Here is a 20,974-nt window from a genome sequence, read left to right on the forward strand (position 1 = left end):
CTTTCCCCCTGAGGTCAGGAACACGACAGGGATGTCCACTCTCACTGCTGTTGTTTAACATAGTGTTGGAAGTGCTAGCATCAGCAATCAGACAACAAAAGGAAATCAAAGGCATCAAATTGGCAAAGATGAAGTCAAGCTTTCGCTTTTTGCAGATGACATGATATTATACATGGAAAATCCGATAGACTCCACGAAAAGTCGGCTAGAACTGATACATGAATTCAGCAAAGTCGCAGGATACAAAATCAATGTACAGAAATCAGTTGCATTCTTATACACTAACAATGAAGCAACAGAAAGACAAATAAAGAAACTGATCCCATTCACAATTTCACCAAGAAGCATAAAATACCTAGGAATAAACCTGACCAAAGATGTAAAAGATCTGTATGCTGAAAACTATAGAAAGCTTATGAAGGTAATTGAAGAAGATTTAAAGAAATGGAAAAAAATTCCATGCTCATGGAATGGAAGAATAAATATTGTTAAAATGTCAATACTACCCAAAGCTATCTACACATTCAATGCAATCCCAATCAAAATTGCGCCAGCATTCTTCTCGAAGCTAGAACAAGCAATCCTAAAATTCGTATGGAACCACAAAAGGCCCTGAATAGCCAAAGAAATTTTGAAGAAGACCAAAGCAGGAGGCATCACAATCCCAGACTTTAGCCTCTACTACAAAGCTGTCATCATCAAGAGAGCATGGTATTGGCATAAAAACAGACACATAGACCAATGGAATAGAAGAGAAACCCCAGAACTAGACCCACAAACGTATGGCCAACTAATCTTTGACAAAGCAGGAAAGAACATCCAATGGAAAAAAGACCGTCTCTTTAACAAATGGTGCTGGGAGAACTGGACAGCAACATGCAGAAGGATGAAACTAGACCACTTTCTCACACCATTCACAAAAACAAACTCAAAATGGGTAAAGGACCTGAATGTGAGACAGGAAACCATCAAAACCCTAGAGGAGAAAGCAGGAAAAGACCTCTCTGACCTCAGCTGTAGCAATCTCTTACTCGACACATCCCCAAAGGCAAGGGAATTAAAAGCAAAAATGAACTACTGGGACCTCATGAAGATAAAAAGCTTCTGCACAGCAAAGGAAACAACCAACAAAACTAAAAGGCAACCAACGGAATGGGAAAAGATATTTGCAAATGACATTTCGGACAAAGGTCTAGTATCCAAAATGTATAAAGAGCTCACCAAACTCCACACCCGAAAAACAAATAATCCAGTGAAGAAATGGGCAGAAAACATGAATAGACACTTCTCTAAAGAAGACATCCAGATGGCCAACAGGCACATGAAAAGATGCTCAATGTCGCTCCTCATCAGGGAAATACAAATCAAAACCACACTCAGATATCACCTCACGCCAGTCAGAGTGGCTAAAATGAACAAATCAGGAGACTATAGATGCTGGAGAGGATGTGGAGAAACGGGAACCCTCTTGTACTGTTGGTGGGAATGCAAGTTGGTGCAGCCACTCTGGAAAACAGTGTGGAGGTTCCTCAAAAAATTAAAAATAGACTTACCCTATGACCCAGCAATTGCACTGCTTGGAATTACCCAAGGGATACAGGAGTGCTGATGCATAGGGGCACTTGTACCCCAATGTTTATAGCAGCACTCTCAACAATAGCCAAAAAATGGAAAGAGCCTAAATGTCCATCAACTGACGAATGGATAAAGAAATTGTGGTTTATATACACAATCGAATACTACGTGGCAATGAGAAAGAACGAAACATGGCCTTTTGTAGTAACGTGAATGGAACTGGAGAGTGTTAAGTGAAATAAGGCATACAGAGAAAGACAGATACCATATGTTTTCACTCTTATGTGGATCCTGAGAAACTTAACAGAAGACCATGGGGGAGGGGAAGAGGAAAGGAAAAAAAAAGAGGTTAAAGAGGGAGAGAGCCAAAGCATAAGAGACTCTTAAAAACTGAGAACAAACTGAGGGTTGATGGGGGGTGGGAGGGAGGGAAGGGTGGGTGATGGGTATTGAGGAGGGCAACTTTTGGGATGAGCACTGGGTGTTGTATGGAAACCAATTTGACAATAAATTTCATATTAAAAATAATAATAATTTTTTTTAAAATTTTTTTTCAACGTTTTTTATTTATTTTTGGGACAGAGAGAGACAGAGCATGAATGGGGGAGGGGCAGAGAGAGAGGGAGACACAGAATCGGAAACAGGCTCCAGGCTCTGAGCCATCAGCCTAGAGCCTGACGCGGGGCTTGAACTCACGGACCGCGAGATCGTGACCTGGCTGAAGTCGGACGCTTAACCGACTGCGCCACCCAGGCGCCCCAATAATAATAATTTTTAAAAAATCAACATGAAGATACCAAGTCAGAATACAAAATAAAAAGCATGAGTCTGCCTCTCCAAAATAGAGTAGGAAAAGGGGAAAAGAGTAACTTTATAGTGAAGAAACCTGGGAAACACCAACTTTACCAAGTGAAGAAGGTTAACATCACCTGTAATGGCATGTGGACACCAAGTACCCCCTGATAAATGTTATGAGAAAGGCATTTCACATCTGTGGTATTCTTTCCAAAAACCCATACCCTAGAATGGTAGACATTCTACAGGATATCTAGCTAGAGCTCTCTTTTTTTTTTTTTTTAATGCTTACTTATTTTCAGAGAGACTGAGAAAGAGCATGGCAGAGCAGGGGTAAACAGAGTTGGGGGCGGGGAGGAAAATTCCAAGCAGGCTCCACACTGCCAGCACAGGGCCCAGTGTGGGGCTGGATCCCATGAACCATGAGATCATGACCTGAGCTGAAATCAAGAGAAGGACACTTAACCAAGTGAGCCACCCAGACACCCCTATAGCCAAAGTCATAGAAAAACAAGGCAAGACAGAGAAACTATCACATACTAAAGGAGACATCAGGGAAATGCACATCAAAACCACAATGACATATCACCTTACACCTGTCAAACCAGTCAAAACCAGGAAGACAAGAAATAACAAGTGTTGGTGTGGATGTGGAGGAAAAGGAATCCTTTTCACTACTGGTGGGAATATAAATTAGCACAACCACTGTGGAAAACAGTATGGAGGTTCCTCAAAAAATTAAAAATAGAAATACCATTTGATCCAGTAATTTCACTACTGGGTATTTACTCAGAGGAAACAAAATCTCTAATTCAAAAAGATGTATGCACCCCCCCAAGTTTATTGCAGTATTATCTTCAATGGCAAAGATATGAAAGGAACTCAAGTGTCCATCGATAGATGAATAAAGAGATGTGGTGTACACACACACACACACACACACACACACACACACACACTGGAATATTGATTACTCAGCCATAAAAAACAGTGAGATATTGCCATCTGCAACAATATGAATGGACCTAGAGAATATAATGCTAAGTGAAATAAGTCAGACAGAGAAAGACAAATACCATATGATCTCACTCATTTCTGGAATCTAAGAAACAAATGAACAAACAAAGACAAACAAACAAGAAAACAGATTCTTAAATACAGAAAACTGGTGGTTGCCAGAAGGGTGGTGGGGGTGGAGAATGAGATAGAATCCCATTATAAATAGATAAAGGAGATTAAGTAGTACAAACTTCCAGTTGTAAAATAAATTAAGTCACGGAGATGAAAAGCACAGCATAGGGAATATAGTCAATAAGATTGTAATAATGTTGTTTGGTAACAGATGGTAACTATATTCATTGTGGTGAGCACTGAGTAATGTACAGAATTGTTGAATCATTATATTGTACACCTGAAACTAATACAACCCTGTATGTTACTCATATTATTTCAATTTTTTTTTAAAAAGTTACAGATTCTGAGAAGTAAAAAAAAAATAAAAAATGTATGGACTATGTTGCTCCATTCATAAAGTAAAAAGGTGGAAAAAGATTTATCAGTCTACCAAAAGAATGCAGTGAGACTATTAATATTGACAAAATTACAAGGAAAATCTTAGAACCAAAAGACCTAAATAACTGAGTAAAATCTAGAATTTTTAAAAATGTTCTAAAATCTTCTTGGGTTAGGGGCGCCTGGGTGGCGCAGTCGGTTAAGCGTCCGACTTCAGCCAGGTCACGATCTCGAGGTCCGTGAGTTCGAGCCCCGCGTCAGGCTCTGGGCTGATGGCTCAGAGCCTGGAGCCTGTTTCCGATTCTGTGTCTCCCTCTCTCTCTGCCCCTCCCCGTTCATGCTCTGTCTCTCTCTGTCCCAAAAATAAATAAACGTTGAAAAAAAAAAATTAAAAAAAAAAAAATAAAATAAAATCTTCTTGGGTTAGGAGGTGAAGAAGAAAGAAGAGAAAATATAATCTAAACAATTTGTTTTACTACAGTGAAGGTTACTTTATTTTCAACAACTAGAGAAATAAGTATTATAAGTACAGGGATAGGTGTTATTAACCATTAATGCCACAAGCATTATAACAGAATTTCCAATGTAATAAGAAGGGAAACTGAATGAATCACTACTTGATAACCAACAATAAGAACAGAAAAAAAAGAGAAAATAATTATGTAAAATAAATAAGATGGGGGAATAAAATCAGTATCTGCATCATTATCTTAAAAGACAAAAACTGGGGCGCCTGGGTGGCGCAGTCAGTTAAGCGTCCAACTTCAGCCAGGTCATGATCTCGCAGTCCGTGAGTTCGAGCCCCGCATCAGGCTCTGGGCTGATGGCTCAGAGCCTGGAGCCTGTTTCCGATTCTGTGTCTCCCTCTCTCTCTCTGCCCCTCCCCCGCTCATGCTCTGTCTCTCTCTGTCCCAAAAATAAATAAAAAACGTTGAAAAAAAAAATTAAAAAAAAAAAAGACAAAAACTGTCAAATTAGGTAAAAAATTGAAACAAAGCACTGTGCTGTTTTCAAGAGATACATTTTAAATATAAGAAATATCAGGTAATCCAGACAAAAAGAGAACAGAGGCTGTATAAATATCACATGAGCTGGAATTCAAAGTTAAAGGCCCTAAGCATGATAAAGTTGGAAAGAATTTCTCAGGAATGCACATAGAAAGAAATCAAAGGTGCAAAATGGTTAAAATTAGCGAATCTAGGAGAAGGCAGATAGGTATTTATTATTTTTTTTAAGTAGTAACTTCCTACAAATGCATCATTCATTCTTAAATTAGTCTTTTTTAAAATTTATTTATTTTGTGAGTGCGTGCATGAGTAGGGGAGGGGCAGAGAGAGGGAGAGAGAGAGAATCCCAAGCAGGCTCTGCACTGTCAGTGCAGAGTCCAATGCAGTCAAACTCACAAACAATGAGATCATGCCCTGAGCCAAAGTCAGATGATTAAATGACTGAGCTACCCAGGTGTCCCTTAAATTATTCTTTCAATAAAAGTTTACTTTAAGAAAAGAGTAGGTTGCCTAGTAAAAGCCTTCAAGGAATTTAAGATAAACTGTGTTTAATCATTTACCTTAGCACATACTACCATTTAATCAAATGAGAATAATACTATTCTCCATCTATCTTAACTATGCTTATACAAATGCTTCTTTAAAATTTTTAATATTTGTCTTTATAAGAGAAAAAAATCCCTCTACACATCTTACTAATGCAAAGATTTTGTGTTGACATTCTTAACACAAAAAGTATGAAAAGTTAATATATAGTTTAACAGTCTTTCAAAATACATCATCAGCCAAATCTCTTCAATATACCACCTTGTTTCCCCAAAATATAACACAAACACTGATTCAACCCTTAACATATAGCTGGGATAACTTCTGTCATCATTGCAAGGGAGTATTCCCTGCCACTTCCCAATTATCACCCAAATTAAAATAAAAAGGACTAGGAACCTATTACCATCAACTCAAGTCACTTTAAGTTTCCATTTCTGTATATTTTTTCAAATGTAAAAATAATTATTCTGCCTATTTTTATAGGTTCTTGAGATATAAATAGAATAAAATTTATTAAAGCACAAAAAAAAGTAATGCTGAAGAGAAAGTGAAACATAATCAATAAAATTGATATAATGAATTTATGGAGGTCTAACATCTTCTGAGCAGAAATGTTGACATATCCAGGGAACATATGTAAAAATGGGTCATGAACTTGGCAACAAAGAAAACCTTAAGAAATTTTTTTAAGTAGAGATTTTAAAGAGCACATTCCCTAGGCATAATCAAATCAAGCTAAAAGTATATACAAAGGGAACTAAAAACCAAAAAACATAATAAAAAAAAACCCTAAAAGTTATCTAAAAAGTAGTAAAAAGGAGAATACTTTGTATCAGTATTTATGGAAGCCAGTTAAACCTGTACTCAAGAGAAAATACATGATTTAAAATTTTTAATAGTAAAGATGATAAAAGAAACTACTAGGAAGAAGGAATTAAGATAAAAGCTAAAAAGAATGGCAAAGTCAAAACATAATAGAAATGATAAAATAATCTAAAAGATGGTTCTGTTTAAAAGATTGATTAAATAAAATTCAATTAAACAAAAGATGGAGGGAGCAAAAATATAGAAGATTTGGAATGACAAAGTAGCACAAACCCCAGAAGAGATTAAAAGAATAACTTCACAATGAGTTTGAAAAGTCAAAGAAATAGACAATTTCTTAGTAAAATAAGGAGAGAAAATCTGAACAGACTAATTTCCAAATAACAGATTAAAGGGGGGGTTAGAGATTTACTATTCATGAGCTCACGGCAGAGTTCGATCTAACCTTTAAGGAAGAAGTGAATAAAACTTTATTTGGATTCAACTTCCAATTTCCAAGGATAACATGTCTTCAGATAAGATGTCAAAACTTTCTCTGCCTTTGTAAATCAAGTGAAACTACAGTGTTATCCATGTTTTCCTTTAATAAAATAAATGTGAAAATCTGGGGGTATATTTGAAGTAAAATTATTCCATAGCAGAGAGGTACCAAGATACCTCGTTAAGATGGGATACAAAAGATTAATACCACTCAGCATCTTTACAGTACATTATCCAAGGCAGATAATCCTATGTACCTTAAAGTCAAATAAAATGAAGATGATAAGAACATACATTTTCTATTATCCATCTGTTTCAAAATATTTATTAACTACCTATAAACTGTAAGTAAAAATACTCATACTAACAATTTTAGGGAAATAACAGGGAAATTTTCACTTGAGAAAACCATTAAGATTTTAAGAACATTAGGTTACTTACAACTGCAAACTCATCTCTGTCAAGCATTCCATCATGGTCAATGTCACTCAACTCCCAAACCTTAAAAAGAATTGACAAAGATTAATGCTCTTTCATGTGCTACCTGTAAACACCGAACACATAATTACAGGGAAAAGTTTTATCTGAACATTAAAATATCTATATTTTGGAGATTTCACTTATGTTGATCATTTTATTATATCACTATTGTATGCTATATTAACAAATTGATTGTAACAAGAATAATTTTTTTAATGTTCATTTATTTTGAGAGAGAGAGAGCACATGTGCACAGGGAAGGGGCAGAGAGAGCGGGAGAGACAGAATCCCAAGCAGGCTCCACACTGTCAGTGCAGAACCCAATGCAGGGCTCCCTGCCAGGAACCATGAGGACATGACCTGAGCCAACATCAAGAGTCAGATGTTTAACTGACTGAGCCACCCAAGTGCCCAAAGTAATAATTCTTAATACAAGTATTTTTTAAATAAAAATTCCTTTAAAAACTTTAAAGAAAATATGTTGGGGGTGCCTGGATGGCTCAGTTGGTTAAGTGTCCGACTCTTGGTTTCGGTTCAGGTCATGATCTCACAGTTTCGTGAGTTTAAGCCCTGCGTTGGGCTCTATGCTGGTAGCGCAGAGGCTGCTTGGGATCTTCTCTCTCCCGCTCTCTGCCCCTCCCCCACTCACACTGTGTCTCTCTCAAAATAAATAAATAAACTAACAAAAAAAAAAGAAAGAAAATAGTTTGTTCTTCTCAAGAAAACAATTATGGACAAAAGCACTTTAAACAGCTACAGTGCTTTTTCACAAACATCATCTCAGTTAATTCATGCAACAACTCTTTCAACTCTATCAACCCTTTTTTAGACATGAAGTGATATGACTTAGCTAGGATCACACAACTATTATAAAGTTACAGAATCAGTTTTCAACATAAAGATTCCCAACTAAGACCATTATTGTTTTCCATACACTACAGAACCTCTGATCAACTAAAATAAATACCCAGTGAATATTGTTAATTATTAACCAGCTAATGTCCAGGGCTTACAAAAGAAAAATAAAATCTAAAAGGCTCTAGTAGATTTGGTTTAAATCTAGAGTAGGTTCCATACCTTTAGACCAGGTATAAAACTTTGTTAAATCCTTGAAAAGAAGATGTCTTCATTCAACAAAATTGTACTCAGGGCAAGAAGAGAGAGTATACTGGTAAGAGACAGGAGTGGAGGGGCGCCTGGGTGGCGCAGTCGGTTAAGCCTCCAACTTCAGCCAGGTCACGATCTCACGGTCCGTGAGTTCGAGCCCCGCGTCGGGCTCTGGGCTGATGGCTCAGAGCCTAGAGCCTGTTTCTGATTCTGTGTCTCCCTCTCTCTCTGCCCCTCCCCCGTTCATGCTCTGTCTCTCTCTGTCCCAAAAATAAATAAACGTTGAAAAAAAAAAAAAAAAAGAGACAGGAGTGGAGATGAGCAAGTGTCTGCTCATTAAGTGCTTGAAAGGAATCTGGACTTTATTCTAAATGCAATGGGAAGCTACTGAGAGGGTTAGTTTTAAGTCAAAAAATAACAGGATTATATTTAGAGTTTAGAAATCTCACACCAACCACACAGTGGAGAAATGATTAGTGAGAAACAATAGTATGAAATGGCTTTTAAACTAATATTTATTGAGTACCTAACCTATACAATACACAACACTGATCCACTAATACTCCTACTGGTGGTGTGGTGGTAAGTCATTAACACCATCAGCATCACAGAATATGTACCAAGCACTGGGCTTAATAGATACATTCTCACATTTAATCCTTACAACCCTATAAACTGGGAATCATGCTCATTTTAAAAATTAAAAAACTGGTACACAGTTTTCTTATGATTTGCCCAAGGTCACACACCTAATAAATGGTGCAGCCAGGATCTGACCCTATGTATCCTGACTGAGCAAGGGACTAAAGAAATGGCTAGAGGTTTAATGAGAATAGATGAGGTCTGAAATACAAAGAGGCATAGACAGAAATCACCATGGAAACAGTACAAGAGTAGGGAAGGCCCAGATGAAGTTGGTGATCATGAAATTATGATGACACCAACCTTATTAGATTTTCAGTAGTCCATTTGCAACCACAAAGAGCTTAACACAAAGCTGGATTTTTACCAGGTCAGGAGAAAGTTTAGAAAACATGGCAAAGGGAGCTTAAGATACCAACATGACACTATGGATCAAGTTGGATAAGGAAAAAAGTAAATCCGAAAAATGGAGACAGTAAAGGACTCTGAGATTTAAAGGTCTTGTGAAATCAAAGAATTAGTCTTGCAAGTATTTATGAAAAATATCTAGAAAGATGCAAAGTTCTATTGAGACAGTAGAATTAATGATCAGAGATGAAACTATTCCTTATGACAAAGTCCCATGATAGAGCCATGAAGTAGGTGACAGATATAAAATACTGATGGTCTCCAGAAATTAAATCAAGGAACTGGGAAGTCAGTGCATATAGTACAAAGGAAAAAGGACCTATTCGAAGGGCTTACATATATAACTGATTTCAAGCACTCATAGTTTAGAGAGAATAACCAAATTATTGTACAAAATTAACTGGCAATAATTTTATATATGACTTCAGAATACAAAAAAATTCTGTAGTAACATAACTTGAAAATAAGATCTATATATTTTTAACAATGAGCTCTTGGTAGATACAAAAGATACATAAAAATACATTTAGAATTTAATAATATCTTACTCTTCCAAGGATATCCACAGGTAACTTAGAGTTGAGCAACACTGGTTTCACCTTATCACCAGAAAGAAATCCATTCACTGGGCTTAAACTATCAAAAATTGCATCATATTTGGCCTTATCTTCAGACTATAATATAAAAAAGATCACAAGTTAAATACTGGTGAAAAGGATTTAAGTGCAGTTAAAAAAATCAAATCCTCAAAGAATACACAACATATTCCTAAAAATTGTTTTAAAAACACTTTTTACTTTCATCAAAATATATTATTATAAATAACAATTTAAAAGTTACTCAAGAGTCCAGTATCCCTTCCATTCCTTTTGCAGCTGAAACACTATTTGCTTTTCTACTGTTGGCTTGATCAAAAGATTTTAGTGACAGGGAGAGCTTTGAGAAGAGCATCTAGTCCTCTCATTTAAACCCATAACAAAGAAGTAACTTTTATAAGAACACAAAAGGTAGTTAGTGACATTCTATGACTTTCTCAAAATGGCATTAATCACATTTCAAACTCAGATTTTAAAAACAAAATAAACCGCCACAGGAATAAACATCAGGTTTCCCCCTTTTTTCCCAAAGTTATTTCCTTTTATCAATTAACAAGATATTCCCTAAAATCCAGGGAAGTTATTTGTATACATAAAAAAAATATTGTTTGTGACTTGTCCTGTCAAAGCCAGATCCCTATACTTTTTAAAATTAGTTAATAACACACAAGCATACATAGACATACAAACCAAATGGCTTTCTGACAAAACTGTACATATTTATTAAGGGCCATGTGATGTGCTATATTCTAATATTATTTAAAAATTGTAATTTAAAAAATCTGATAAGATAGCTATAACTATCTTGTCTCCAAAGAGCTATAATGAAAAATACCCATTTCAGAAAACGATTTCATAAAGAATTGTTTTAGAGCCATAAAGAGAGCATCTAGTTAACCAGAATTTTCAAACAGGAAATAATATCAGTGGGGTAAACAATCTATTCCTAAAATGTTTTAGTTAATGCAGGATTATGACATCACCATTTTTAGTTTACATTATAACAGAAATGAGATTAAGCCATACTAATTGTCATAAAATGATTGACAGAGCAGTAAGGTCCCTCAAAAGATTTCTAGTACTAGTATTTCCCCTACAGTAAATAGTGAAAGCCAAATGCAGACTACGTTGTATTTTGGAAGTAGAAGAAGCTTATGTGGGTAGGAAGCAAAGCAGTGATAAGGAAAGGGTAGTTACAAAGTTTACTTACTTTTACAGCCCATGGGAGCTCGGCTACAGAGGTTCCACTGACTAGCAAAGGACTACCGGTATCATGCTAAAAAGAAAAATACAGCACACGAAGGATTGAAAACCTCACATCAATAAACAACAAAGAGGGGTGCCTGGATGGCTCAGTCAACTGAGCTCCCAACTTCGGCTCAGGTCACAATCTCACAGTTCATGGGTTCGAGCCCCACATCAGGCTCTGTGCTGACAACTCAGAGCCTGGAGCCTGCTTCAGATTCTGTGTCTCCCTCTCTCTCTGCCCCTTCCCCACTCATGCTCTGTGTCTCCCTCTCTCTCTCTTTCTCAAAAATAAATAAACATTTTAAAGATTTTTTTTTAAAAAAACTATTAAAAAACAAACAATGAAGAAAAAGTGTCTTTGGATTTAAAGACATTCATACAAAATTTGGAACTCAATGCACACAGAACACTATTTTCACTATTTTACATTGACTCTATTAGACCTTCTTCTAAGCACAAATGAAACAAAAACTGAGTTATCTGAATTAGCTACATAAATGTTAGAACATTAACTAAAACATTTAAGTGTTCTAGAAAAAATCCTATTACAACTGAAATCAAGATACCAATATCTGAATGTAACAAAACTATTTGTGGCCCTGTTAACTGATGACTTTTTCCCAACACTATTTAAGGAAAGCAGACCGGGACAAGAACCCAACTTAAGATTTCTTAAGTTACAAGTACATGAACCTATGAACAGCACACCCAAGTTGTTATATTTATCTGCTTGTAGAGACAGATGGATATATTTGAAACATTTTTATAATAACATAGACAACAAATCCTTAAATTAACCCCCTGATTCCATGCCTAAACTTGTAAGTGCAGAAATTCTCAAAACTGAAGTTAGATTCATAATACTCAGACCAAATACTTTTTAAAATATTAAATTTAAAAACAAGTAAGAGCCATGAAACTTCTGAAAAAGGGGGTAGGGTGGGGAGAACTAGCCCTATCAGATGTAAAACAAATCACAAAATATGAGAATTAAAATGTGAGATAAGTACATGGATAAATAGATAAATGGGTAAGAGTGTTATGTAAATGGGTAAAAGCAAAAAAATCCAGAAAGAAACCAAACTACATATGAGAATTTAGCACATGACTGAGGTTGCATTTCCTTTTTTTAAGTTTTTTTATTTTGAGAGAGAGAAAGCATGAGCAGGGGGAGGGGCAGAGAGAGAGGGAGAGAGAAAGAATCCCAAGGAAGCTCCACACTCTACCAGTGCAGAACCCAAAGTGGGGCTCAAACCCTTGAACCGTGAGATCATGACCTGAACTAAAATCAAGAGCCAGACACTTAACCAACTAAGCCACCCAAGCACCCCATGAGGTGGCATTTCAAATCAGTAAGGAAAAGATGGGTTATTCAATAAACTGTATTAGGTCTATAAGCCATCGTAAAAAAACATAAATTTGAATCCATACTCACACTTTATATCAACACTAACATAAATGTGAAAAAGAAACCATAAAAAAATTAAAGCCTAATAACTCATTTACATAAAAAACAATGGCTTCTTTATGGAAAAAGATAAGCACAATGTCAAAAGACAAATGACAAACTGGAAAAGAAAAAAAAATATGTATTTTATATATTTATAAATAACATATGTGTGTACACACACACACACACACACACACACACATATCCTACAGAATTCAATTAATAAAAAAGACCAAGAACCCAAGAAAAATGGGCAAAAGATTTAAACAGATATTTCACATAAAAGTAATATAAATGGCTCAGAAGCATGAGGAAAACTACTCAAACTCACTCCATAAAACAACACTTAACATTCCATTTGTCACCTCTCAACCAATTGATGGTATGAGTGTGAACAAGTACAACCACTATGGAAGACAAGTTTATATTATATGTGAAAATTGCACAAACGCAAGAACTTCTGAAACACTTCCAAGAATATGCACATATATATTTCTGCACATGTAAAATTACATATATCCAAGGTTACTATTCATTGCAGCATTTTTTTAATAATAAAAGATTAGAAACAAGCTAAAAGCCTATCAATAGGAAGTTAAATTATGGTAGAGGGGAAGTGTGTGGGGAATGGGTTAAATAGGTGATGGGGACTAATAATGAGCTGTGATGAGCACCAGGTGTTGTATAGAAGTGTTGAATCACTATATTGTACACCTGAAACTAATGTTACACTGCATGTTAATTATGGTAAATAGAAGCAAGGAAATACTATACAGCTCTAAAAAACAATGAAGATCCTTTTATGTAAAGATCCCTAAAATATATTATTTAAAAAGGTATAGAATCATGTTTATTAATTGTGAGCTACAATCAATGTAAAATGAAGAAGTGAGTATTTATATTTTCTTATATATACATATAATAACTCTGGAAGGAAATACAAGAATCTAATAACAGCCCAAGCCATTAAGAAAGAAAATCAAGTAGCTGAGCGATAGGGGCTGGGGGAATTTTTTTTGATATAGCAATTTTAATTTTTAAGTCATGTGACATCTTTTTTTAATTAAATACAATTTAGATTTAAAATCATTTCTTACAAATCTTGGTGGAGGAGTAGCCAGGTTCAAGCTACTCAGTGAAACCTCCAATCCATTCTGGGCACACGCCACAAGACGCAAAGCAACAAAGAATTCCTGAGAAAGAAAAGTATGAAGTTAAATGCATTATTTACCCATCCATCTATCTACACACTTACAATCTGAAAATATAAAACAATTCACAATTACTCCAAGAGTGTTATGTAATGACAAATATAATAGCACGTTTGCCTGAAACCACTTGCTTTAAAATTAAGAAGAGATCTTTGTACAAAGATGTTCCTGACACAATAAATAGCAAAAAGTGTTCATATAAATGGGAAAATACTTAAGTAAACCGTGATATACAGAGCTGAAATTATACAAAATTAATAAACATGCTTCAAAGAATATTTAATGATGTTAAAAACAATTTTTATCATTTAAGTCAGAAAAAAAAAACAGTCTGAAAAAAAGCCTAGAAGAAAATAACAATTGTATGTTATCAAAAGTCACCTCTGGATTTAAGATGATAAATTGTGAAACTAGACCAATTGTTCAAGTGACTCAACCACTGCTATTCCAGGAAAGCTACAGAGAATACAGCACTACCATGCAGCAACTAAAACAATTATATTAACTGCTTGACTTCAAAATATTTATAAATATCTCCCAACAGCCCTTGGATTTTTGGCATTTGAAGCCTCAGTCCAAAATTTAATAAGTAAATGCAGAGATGTTCAGTCCAAAATTTAATAAGTAAACTGGTTTTCAGCTGTTCTGAGTTAACGTCAGGTCTGGGACTAGACATAACAAAAGCCTTTACTCCAGTTATAATTACTTGCAACTTTGTACAGATGCTGATACAATCAACCCTTCACCACTTCTCTCAAACCTCCTATTCTCACCTATACATTTCTTACTTAATTCCTAACTTATTCTTAGAAACTTGCAAGTTGTCTGCTTTATATAATACCTTGCCTTTACTCACAAATTTCTTGAAAAGATCTCCCCTTCCTTTTGCATTCACTCCATAAGCTTTAATGCAATCTGACTTCAACTCCCACCATTAGCTAGAGAAACTACTGCCTATGTCACAAATAACCTAGGTACCAAATACAATAGCCTCAAAACAAAACAAAACACAAAACCCCCCACCTCATCCTGCTTCTCCTTTTGGCAGTCTGGACAGTAAGAATAACTCCCAGAAATTTCCCTCCATCAACACAGTTTCATAAAGCTCTCCTAGTTTTCCCCTGACCTTTCAAGCCTCTTCTCTTAGAGTCAATGCCTCCTCCAACTTTTAAATGCTGGTATTCTAAGTACTCTAGTATCAATTCTCTTTCCTTCTCATTCTATGAGAGATTCAATTACTCTTAGGTAATCAGGTCCATCCCATAGTATGGATGGGCTCTGAAGTGAACTAGTCCTGCATTAAATTCTAGTTCTGATACTCCAAGTTGTGAGGCCATGGGCAAGTTAAATAAAATTTTTCTGTAAAAGGAGGGACTAATACCTATCTTGCAATGTCTTATAAGGAACAAAATAAAAGCCATACTATAGGAAAAAAGCACCTACTGTCATTTTGAGCACACAGAAACTCAATAAATATTGGTTTCTTTCCTTTTTTTCATGTTAATTCGAAAATCTATTTTGGGGTGCCTGGGTGGCTCGGTTAAGCAACCAACTTCAGCTCAGGTCGTGATCTCACAGTTTGTGAGTTCAAGCCCTGCATCAGGCTCTGGGCTAACCGCCTGAAGCCTGGAGCCTCCTTCGGATTCTGTCTCCCTCTCTCTCTGCCCCTCCCCCACTCACACTCTGTCTCTGTCTTTCAAAAACTAAATTTTAAAAAAAAGAAATTTTTTTTAAATCAATTTCTCCAATGCAAATATCAAAGTTTAACTGAAGACCCACAAATCCAGCCAACTAGATATAACAAATTCAACTCATACTCAAATTCCAAAGTCCAGGAATATCAGTGAAGAATTTATTATACTGTAAACTCATGAAGACAGGGACCAGATAGGTCATGTTCACCTCTGTATTTCCAAAGCCTGGCTCAAAACAGGTACTCAGCAAATATTTGCCTACTGAGTATACATCACCCCAGGTGCCCCTATATGAAGTTAGTTTTCCTATGTCTCCAATGTACCAACTGGCCCTTCTGCCCAGGGGCTCCATTGGAGACTACAATCTAGTTCTGGAATCTTAATGAAGAGACTGGATATTCTGACCCTCTCATCTAAATTCCTCATCTCTTTTCTGAGTTTGATGCTGCTTCAACTATCCCACAGAGGTAATTAACTTTGCGTAACAGTGCTCAGCCAATGTTTCAGCATGCAGCAAGCTTTGAATTCAATCCTGTAGAACTCTGAAATCCATTCACAACAAGCTAAATTTCAAAATATGCTGATGGTGTCCAATACCCATTAATCAATTTCATGTATTTCTTGTCTAGGGTTTACTTAAGGCCTGTAAACCACCTTTTGGGTTACATGCCAGAAGTAAGACCTAGACCAGAATAGTCACAAGTAAGTATACACTTTACAAGTAAGAAATTAAATATTTTGAAATCCTAACCTCCAAAGATAATGGTATTAGGAAGTAGGGCCTTTGAGAAGTGCTTAAGGCATCAGGGTGGGAACCTCATGAATGGGATTAGTGCTATATAAAAGAGGGTCCAGAGAGATCCCTAGCCTCTTCTGTCACATAAGGATACAACAAGTCTGCAACCAGGAAGACAGACCTTACCCAACCATGGTGGCAGCCTGATCTTGTACTTCCAGCCTCCAGAACTCTGAGCAGCAAATTTCTGCTGTTTATAAGCCATCCAGTCTGTGGTATCATGTTAAAGAAGTCCAAACAGACTAAGACATTCCAGAAGAAGAATGTCACCAAATTAACACTAACGTTTGGGAATTAGTTACTTTAATGTCTACTGAATTGGAAATATTTTCATTGTTATAACACTTGCCCTTGTAAAACCCTAATGCTGGTTTAAAAAAAAAAAATCCTAGTTTAAAATTAGAAAAAAATCCTGTTTAATTTTTATTTTGAAGCACTCAAAAATTTTTTCATATGAATCTCTGAATCTTACTTGTTTGTTCAGAATTCCTTTGCCATTTGTGTCAGCTAAATCCCAAATCTGAAATTCAGAAAAAAAAAAAATCAATCTATTTTAAACAAAAATCATCTTAAAGATAAATTTACAACTTTATGCTCTTTGGTCATCAGATTTAACAATCACAGAAATAAAAGTGGAAAGAAACCTTAAAGGTCATTTAGCTCAACTCTACACAAAGATACAAAGGCCCAGTGAGATTCTTACTGAAGAACATTCAAGGGATCAGGGAAAGAACTGAAATCCAGGTTCTAACCTCCAAATCCAATGACTTTTTCATTAACCCATGTTCTAACTCCAAATCTGATGCTCCTTCTACTAGAACATACTACCTTTATTTTAGATACATATTAAGACGATATTCTTCCTTATGGGCAAGTTGAAATAGTTCATGTTTATTTGTGAATAATTAAATTATTAAAAATAGTTATTTTTTAGGGCTTTGAATACTTAACAATATCATGTATAAGGATTCACCAGGAGATCTAGCCAGGAGAGGACTTTCCATCTCTTTGTGCTCTTTTCTAAGCCTCTCATCACCAACTCTATTTACCACATATTAAACACAGTTAGAGAGAGTTATAATAGAGGAAGTAGGAATAGAGCCAACTCTCTGAGTGGGTGGCAAGGTTCCCAGTCTGTACTGTTTCTCCCCACAATACCCAAATGTACTATTACTTCCTCATTTCATCCTACTAAAAAGTAATTGGTTTTCTAAATATCTGAAAAACACCTTACTTTTCAAAAGGGTAAATCACTGCACCACAAATTCCCTGCATTGCATTACTGTAACTGCTTCAATGATTCAATTCTAAGTTTCTCAATGGTATCTAAATTTGCATCCAATTTATTTATACTACTAAATAAATAGTCATTATAATTTAGTTAAAATGAACAAATACTACCTTTCCAAGTATCAAATCTGGAAGCCCTGATCTTTTCAGGAAAACAGCAGCATCAGAAGCCAATACCCTTCCAGTATTGCCTGTATCGACCTGAAAAGATACAAACCATAAGCTGATGACAACCACAAAGACAAAATTATCATTATTTACCTGCCTTTGTCCCTGGGACTTGGGAGCTGGTTTTTTCAAAAAGGGAACAGGAATCCTTTGACTAACAAAAGCCAAGAAATACATGGAGAGCCACATGAGTAGAATCGACACATCTCGATAGCACTGGCAATTTACAGAAAGGTTTTTATTGCTCCTGTTATACAAATGAGAAAACTGAAGCTCAGAGGAAGCACAGCAAAATTAGTGGAGTCGTAACATTAACATATAACTTCTGACTCCAAGTCTTCTATAGTTACCATTTAAATTCTAATAAATAGGGAGGAAAGGGCAGCATTTCCTCGAGAGGTCTTTTGACAAATGGGAATAGGTGTATATGTTATCTATTTTTTCAAACATCTTTAAATCGCTAACTTCTGCTTTCATACTTATTCTTAGAAACTGCAACACTTAAAAAAAATCAAAGCAGTATCAGCTCTAAGACCAGCAGTGATTGCATAACAAACTTAAAGAAATATTTTAAAAATTATTAAGTTCCTAAAGCACATTAAGGAAACCACGTCATTTTAATTGATGGGGACTTTCCTTTTAAACAGAATAACGTCAAGAACAGAAAAAAAGTTCAAAAAAATGACTCTCATTTCTGTTAAGATTTCCTAAAGTAAAATTCTGTTTGTAAAAACAAAAAGTAAATGTTTAAAAAGTCATGGGAAAGGTAACATGATACAAGGATATTTGTGAGCTGTTTTTCCAGTTTAGTTAAAAGATTAAGTTTGTTGTAAACACATACAAAACATTCCAGACAGGCCAATCCTAGCAAAAGGCAAAAAAGAAATCCTTTCTTTCAAGTGCTGGAACACGGGATAAACAAGGCACTCAGCAAAAAAGAAAGAATTGCCCAATCCAAATTTGGGTTAACAAGGCAGTATAAAAAGGGTTGAGAAACCTGCCTCTAAAATTCTCCAGAACTCCTTCTTCTTTGCCTACTCCCTAACCAGGGTTGGGGGTGGTGGAAGGAAACATCTATCCCCAGCATGGCCTAAATAGAGAGGCTGTCAGAGGAAACACTGACCAAACTCTTATGAAATATTTATGTATCATATTCCAATTTTACTATCTTCCATTCATTTGGTTACTATAATAAATTAAACACAGCCATTTAGTCTCTGTCATCTACAGAAGTTTATGTTGTACTCTGATGCTTACCCAAAGGCTCTGCCATAAGCTACAGGCTAGAATCTGTGTCTTCACCAATGACAAAGACAGTCTCAGGGCCTCATATAGACTTTGGGATAAAGACTTCTGAGCTGACATCATTTAGACTAATTCTCAGAATGTACTGCTGGATGGACTAAGTCATAATTTTGCAGGACTATGCAGTCCAGAAGTAGATATGTTTCATGAAAACAGACTCCTGACCCAAGATGCAGGGAAAGAAGAATTAATTACACATGACTAAATAAACTGTTGACAAATATTTAATTATGGTTATTAATTTGGGAAACTTGGTATTATTTTTAATATTCTATTTTCTAATGATATGTGGAAATCAATCAGTAAATCAATTGCACAAAATAAGGCCTATTTGAGAATAATTCTCTTTTATTCAGAAAGAATAAGCCACTATCATGGAATATGGACAGACTTTATGTAGAGCCAAAGTCTAGAAAGCCCTCCCAAGAAAACTGGCCTGCAACCTGGTTTATAAGGCCCCAGTCTCAGAGGTAAAGCAAGGTCACTTAGCAGGCTAGGAGCCTTAGCAGATAGGGGAAACCTTAAGATGAGATAAATTCAGGGGTGCCTGGGTGGCTCAGTCAGTTAAGCATCTGACTCTTGGTTTCGGCTCAAGTCATGATCTCACAGTTTGTGAGTTTGAGCCTCGCATCAGGCTCCACTCTGATAGCGTGGAGTCTGGTTGGGATTCTCTTTCTCCTGCTCTGTCTGTCCCTCCCCTACTTGCTCTCTCTCTCTCAAAATAAATAAATAAACTTAAAAAAAAAAAAGATGAGATAAATTCATTCAAATTCATATTTACTATAGATGAAATATGAGGGAAAGAATTTCTAGGGTTTGGATCCTAGTCTCAAGATAGAGGAGAAATAGCAAAGGCTTTAAAAACTACAATCCAAAATTTCAAGCAGAAATTAATTCTCCAGGCTCAGAAGATGTTCAATAGTGAATGTATGGCTGCATATTTGCAAGTCACACCCAAGGAGACTTATAAAGGTTAATCAACTTGTTGTAATTATGTAAATAGGTCAAATTGTAGCCTTTTCTGATCATAATCAGGTAAGGAGATTGTTAGGAAAAGTGATCTAATATTGGATATGGGCAAATGAGATTGTCTATACCCTCAAGAGATTATCCAGTGTATGTACCCCTGATTTACTTTCTATTTACTAGCCTCTTTTACACTATGCAGGAATAGAGGTTAAATTATAGAAAACCGATAGCAATGCAATGATTCCTTTCCATAACAATAAATGAATTTTGTATTGTGGAGAATATAAATCTCTACAGTTCATATTCTCGTTTTTATATCTTACTGGTTCTCCCAGTAATTGAGGTAAATAAAATCCTTGACATATGTTCATTTTATATTTGTATGAGAGTCATAGTTTTAACTTTGTGAAAATTAAAGTTCAGTGAGTCTTAAAAACAACATAAAAGTCATTTCTATTTGGCTTATAATTAATTTGTATATTTATATCTGGATGAATACATCTAATGTTTTATGTATTTTATAATATATAGCTAATGTTATATGTTATATGGATAGAATGATATTTGAGATAGGTAAGTTAATTATCTCTTTTGTTCATTTTTCTGATAGCTTCTCAAAATCATTAAGCACTCAAAGCAGAAGGCTAAAGCACAAGAAATTGAAAACAAGACATGTCAAATGTGTTCTATTGGCTGGTAATCTGCAAATATACAATCAATAACTGAACTTACCTTTTATGTTCAATCTAGAAAAACAAAGAAACAGAAATCTTACCTGTCTGTAGTACTTTTCATACACAGGATTCCCACTTGATAACTAAAATAAATAAATAAATAAATAAATAAATAAATAAATAAATAAATAAA

General features: G+C 35.5%; 1 protein-coding gene across 2 annotated transcripts in view; it reads right to left on the bottom strand.

Annotated features, from left to right (window-relative positions):
* The window catches only part of EPS15 (epidermal growth factor receptor pathway substrate 15), a 154,967-nt gene that overhangs the window by 98,893 nt on the left and 35,100 nt on the right, over positions 1–20,974 (bottom strand). For both annotated transcript variants that reach the window (XM_040470197.1, XM_040470196.1), the window contains exons 2-8: positions 20,883–20,924; positions 17,777–17,866; positions 16,848–16,895; positions 13,772–13,867; positions 11,187–11,252; positions 9,929–10,054; positions 7,185–7,244 (exon numbers count right to left, since the gene is read on the bottom strand). In XM_040470197.1, the coding sequence (XP_040326131.1) occupies positions 7,185–7,244; positions 9,929–10,054; positions 11,187–11,252; positions 13,772–13,867; positions 16,848–16,895; positions 17,777–17,866; positions 20,883–20,924 (528 nt within the window). The remainder of the gene's footprint in view (positions 1–7,184; positions 7,245–9,928; positions 10,055–11,186; positions 11,253–13,771; positions 13,868–16,847; positions 16,896–17,776; positions 17,867–20,882; positions 20,925–20,974) is intronic.

Source organism: Herpailurus yagouaroundi, unplaced genomic scaffold, assembly GCF_014898765.1.
Source record: "Herpailurus yagouaroundi ecotype Mexico unplaced genomic scaffold, PumYag 77, whole genome shotgun sequence".
Classification (NCBI taxonomy): Eukaryota; Metazoa; Chordata; class Mammalia; order Carnivora; family Felidae; genus Herpailurus; species Herpailurus yagouaroundi.